This window comes from Microtus ochrogaster, linkage group LG1 (assembly GCF_000317375.1).
Source record: "Microtus ochrogaster isolate Prairie Vole_2 linkage group LG1, MicOch1.0, whole genome shotgun sequence".
Lineage (NCBI taxonomy): Eukaryota > Metazoa > Chordata > Mammalia > Rodentia > Cricetidae > Microtus > Microtus ochrogaster.
The window spans coordinates 8724130-8729734 of record NC_022027.1 but is presented as its reverse complement, the minus strand read 5'-3'; the positions used below and the strand labels follow the sequence as shown (position 1 = coordinate 8729734).

The following is a 5605-nucleotide window of genomic DNA, read 5'->3' as shown; positions in this document are numbered from 1 at the left end:
TGGGCAGTGCAGAGGGGAGGAGGGAAGGGCAATGTGAGGGACAATGCTGATGAGTGAACTCATCTCTTCTAACGTGCAGACCATCAAAAGTCACTAATGAGAAGTGGATAATGATGTGTTGAGTAGAGACACCACATACTTAAAACCCTCCTGAAAAGAAAACTATGCCTAGGGCTACAGCTCAGCCATGCAGTACTTGCCTGGTGGACACTAAGACCCTGAACACTGTGATAATTGTACTATGAATTCATAAGCAAACACAGAAAACTCTAAGCTCAAATGGCCCACTTGCCCTATTTATCATTTCATAGTATTTGTTTGTTTGAGTTTTTTGTTGTTTGTTTGTTTGTTTTGGTGTTTTTTTTTTTGAGACATTTCTCACTATGTCGCTCTGTCCTGGAACTCACTATGCCTGCAAACCAGGCTGGTCTTGAACTCAGGGAAATCATCCTGCCTCTGCCTCCCAAAGTGCTGGGCTGGGGTCATAGGTGTGCACCACCATGCCCCAGCTTCATTTTGTAACATCTTACAACAAACTGAATCCAGGGATACACAAGAATGATAATAAATTTGTGTGAATAAGTACGTCCTCTTCTTATTAAGACTAAAGGCCTTATCCTTTGAAATTATATCTGCACCATTTGCTACCTCAATAGATTTAACAATCTGGTCATTGTGGTGTTTAGGTACATTAAAATCATTTAATGACATTCAAATCACTCATGATTAAAAATTCTGAACAAACTAGAGAGATTTTCTTCAACCTGACAAAAAATGTCTGCATAATTCCTATTTCAACACAGTGATTTATGGGAGACTGGATGGTTTCTCCTAAGGCCAGAAACGATGGCCTTAGGAGAAACCATAGTAATGATGGCCATCTACTCTTACCATTCTTGGTTACCAGTGCCACAGAAGTTCTAATCCATTCTCCAAGACAAGAAATGGAAGAGAGAGAGAGAGAGAGAGAGAGAGAGAGAGAGAGAGAGAGAGAGATAGTACACACAAAGTAGGCAAATTAGAAAAGAACTAACATATGTCAACTTATAGACAACATGATTGCTAACACAGAAAAAAACAGGACAACATATCTACTAGAAAAACTGATGTTTGTATTGGTGTGTGTGTGTGTAGGTGGGTGTAGCTGGAACATTTGGTAGCTGGTTTTCAGGATTGTCATAAAGGCCTGGAAATCAAAAGATGGCATAGAACACAGGTCAGTCCACATGAATATGGTGAACTGGGTTTTGGCAAAATGGAAAAGTCAAGCCAGTGGTTCTGGAACAAAGGGCATTCATTGCAGACTAAACCTTAGGTGTAATTTACCAGATATGAACCTAAAGTCAGAGTGTAAGGCATGAAGTTATCCAATTTCTAGAACAAAAAGTAAAAGAAAGAGAAGTAGTTTTTTTATTCATTATTTTGTTGCACTAGAGACTGAATTCATGGTCTCTTGTTTGTATGATAAACACCCTTCCACTGAGCTATATTTAGACCTTTTCTAAATTTTTATTTTGAAGCAGGGTCTTGATAAGTTCTCCAGCTAATCTGGAACTCACATCATAGCCCAGGTTAGCATGAACTTCCAATTGTCCTTCGCCAGCCTAGGAAAGGTTATCATAAAGAAAACACTGAAACGTGACCAAAGGAAAAGAATGGAGAGTTTGGACCCCATTAGTATTAATTTCTCTTCTGAAAAGGAGAATTGAAAGAATGAAAATTCACAGGCTGGAGAGAGAATATTTATTTACACATAAATTTACCAAAGCTCTTGGATCTAAAATTTATGAAAGCTTTCAAACTTCAATAATTATAAAACAGAAAATCCAATTTCAAAACTGGGCAAAAGATCAGAAAACACTTTATTAAAGAAATTCAAATATGAAAGGAACATGAAAAAAATACTGGGCATTATTATTCATTAGTGGAATGGGACTCCAGAGCACAATGACGCGTCAGGACACATCGATCAGAGTGACAGACAGCGAGCCTGCCAAGTGCGCAGACACCGGAAAGCCCCGGGCTTCCATCCACGGTCCGTGGATGTGTAGATACTAAGTGGTACATTTGGAAGGCGACCTGACAGCTGCCTCTCAAGTTAAATATAGCCCTAGTGACCCTGTTGCCCCACCTCTAGGCATTCACCTAAGAATTAAATATCACACTTACAGCAAAGCGTGCATGCCAAAGCTGGGGGTGCAGCTCGGTGCCAAGAGTGCCTGCTTAGGGACCCCTAAAGGCTTGGGTTTGAGCCTCGGTTCTGTAAAACCCAACAAAACCCATGTGAGAATGCCTGCCGTGGCTAGATTGGCAATGACCACAATGAAAAATATCCACTAAGAGATGAATAAAGCACTCTGAAGGCAACACAAAGAATGGCTCTGTGGTACTCACCACTGCACACAGGGATCGCAAATGCTTTATGCTAAGCCTAAGCTGCCACATGAAACGAGCTGCAGAATGCAATGCACTGCAAAGAGACAGTAAAAGGAATGGCTGGGGTAAGTGGGTGTGTGAGGGAGGACGGATCAGACACTGCTTGGCCTGGGGCTGGAGGCTGAAGAAAATGGGGAGGACTGTTACTGACTGTGCTCTTTTATTTCATTTTATTTTTTATTTTGAGCTTATGCATCCTAAATTTGCCACATGATGGCTGGCATAATTCTGAATATGCTAAAACAAGTAATACTGAACTGTAAATGGGTGAATTACTGGGTGTGTGAATTATTTTTCAAGAATGCTAATTAGAACTAAAGTCTAAGCCAGCGGTAGTAGCACATGCATTTAATCCCAGCACTCAGGAGGCAGAGGCTGGCAGAAACCATCTTGAAAACCCAACCTACCAAACAAACAAACAAACAAGCAAACAATGCAAAAACAAAATAACAAAACAAAACAAAAACCTAAATTAATTAATTAATTAAAATAATGAATAAGCATGAGTTTTTTCAAAACCCACAGATAAGTGTTTTTGGGTCCTGGGAAGTGAGTTTCTCCACCAATACAATAAGCCAACTAAAAGTTGAGTTAAAGCCGGGTGGTGGTGGCCCACTCCTTTAATCCTAGCACTCAGGAGGCAGAGGCAGGCGGACTTCTGTGAGTTCGAGGCCAACCTGGTCTACAAGAGACTTTTGGTGGTCTTTCTAAGGGAGCAGGGTTTGGAGCCCGAGGAGTGTAACTGAGGTGGAGTCTCGAGGTGAAGTTTACAGCCAACACCCACAATTTTTTCTCATGTGATGATTCTAAGGGGGAATCAGATTTATATTAGCTTAGCATGCAAAAGAGATTTTCCTGTCCAGCAGGTCATACAAGTAAGGATATTAATTGTTAGATAAAAGATGCCTGCTTCAATTTCAGTTTGGGAGAATGGAAAGCAACTGCAGGATAAGCAGAATTGTATAATGTAAGACTGTTACTCAAAACTTAAGACACAGTTGTAATCGTGTGTGTGTGTGTGTGTGTGTGTGTGTGTGTAAGCATATGGTGTTCATGGATGCCAGAGGTCCCTGGTGTCCCTCGAGCTGTTGTCAAAGGTGGCTGTGAACCACCTGAAGTAATCCTAGGAATTAAAATCAGGTCCTCTGGAAGAACAGAAGACTCTTAACCGCTGAGCCATCTTCCTATTATTCAGTATTTAAATTTCAAGTTTAAATTGGAGATTTGTAGTTCTTCTTGTTATGTGTGGCAACCATGGGCCCATATTTAATAGTTCAAACTGTGCTATCCCAGACAAAGTTCAGAGCATAGATGCCTGGTCAAGAACATGCAAGCTCATGGACTTCAGGGTTACACTGTGCTACTCAAGGGAAATTTAAAGAAGTGGTTTGCATTTTAAAATTTCTCATGTCTCAAGTATGTTTCCCTCCTAAATGAAACAACGTGGAGGGATAATGTTTGCTAAATCCCTTTATGCTTTTATTACCATTAAACCTCCTACAAAAAATTAAAGTCTGATGAATTTGCGTAATTATTGTTACAAAGATAACATGAAGGGCACACACGTGGTGTGGCTTTGCTGCTTTTTATTGAGTGAAGGAGGCTGACAGAAAATCTAATTTTCTGGATGCTGATAAATATAGTATATGTATTAGTTTTAGTTTTGATTCATTTGTTCCAGTATTTATGATTTTTTATCATAAGTTTCAGAAATTTTTTGAAACTAGAAAAATGAAACATGACTTTCTGTCTGGATATGGTGCCACATACCTATACTCCGAGCACTTAAGAAGCTGAGGCAGGTGGATTGCTCCAAGTTCAAAGTCAGTCTTCAATACTTAGTGAGTCCCCTTTTCAAAACCAAGAAACAGATGAGCAAACACATTTCCAGAAATGACAGGATGTCAGTAGTTTATACAGGCCTGACTGAGCCCTGAGTGGGAATCTGACTTTGTGACTTTGCCAGTAGTAGCTTTCCAGGGAGATCACTGAAATCCAGATGGCGTGTATTAGGTTTTATGCATTAAGTTTAAAATATTTTGCAATTTTAGGAGCCTCTGTCATTGAATCTGGGACCTCAGAAAGTTACAAAAACAATAAAGCAAAACTGTACTGGCATGGGATAGGGTTCCTCAATTATGAGATGCCCCCAGATATGATTCTTCAGGTAAGTGCTAAGCATGACGATGTTACGTCTACCTTACAGTTTTGTTAGTAAGGACCATGATTGTGTTGATGTCTAAACCAGAGGCAAGAACAACCACACTGCCTATAGAGACAGGATACTTCTTACATCTCTATACCATCCCACTATACACATTAATAATTAATAATAGTTTATTAATTATTGCATTTTTAAGATCAGAAAACTAGAGTTTGTCAAAACCCAGAGTTCCATACCTTTCATTTCTCCTGATTCTGTGACCTCCCTTTTCCACTGAAAATGTCAGTCATTCAACAGACATTTGCTAAGAGAGGCTGTCCTCCAAATGTCAGGCAGGCATTAGGTGCTATGCCAATCACAAGTTCTCACAGGGTTGACTATAACAAATTTTCACTTAGCCTTTTGTTCACCTGGAAAGATCATGACTGTCAGCACACTGTGAGCCATGTATCAGAGGCTGCTTGCAAACAGAAAAGTGTATTCAGAGACAAACCTGCGTTCTCTTCTTGCCAGGTTACAATTTTACATCTAGTAAAAGAAATGTTTCTTTTTTCTTCTTTACCACCAGGACCTCCATCGCCGTTATTATCCACCATTGGCATTTCCCCATCAACCATCACTAAGGTCACCTTCACTTCCACTACCACAAGCACTGTCAGGTCTGCCACCACCATCACTTCCACCATAAACACCATTGTCTCCTTAGTCATCACCACCATCACCCCAGCACCATCAGCACCACCATCACAATCAGCACCATCAGCACCACCATCACAATCAGCACCATCAGCACCACCATCACCATCAGCACCACCATCACAACTAGCACCACCATCACCATCAGCACCACCATCACCATCAGCACCATCAGCACCACCATCATAATCATCACCATCAGCACCACCATCACAACCAGCACCACCATCATCATCAGCACCACCATCACCATCAGCACCACCATCACCATCAGCACCATTAGCACCACCATCACAACCAGCACCATCA

The 5605-nt window shown here is 40.8% G+C and overlaps 1 protein-coding gene across 1 annotated transcript in view; it reads left to right on the top strand.

Annotated features, from left to right (window-relative positions):
- The window catches only part of Sun3 (Sad1 and UNC84 domain containing 3), a 24384-nt gene that overhangs the window by 13507 nt on the left and 5272 nt on the right, over positions 1–5605 (top strand). Inside the window, exon 8 of the mRNA XM_026785233.1 lies at positions 4488–4603. Within this exon, the coding sequence (XP_026641034.1) occupies positions 4488–4603 (116 nt within the window). The remainder of the gene's footprint in view (positions 1–4487; positions 4604–5605) is intronic.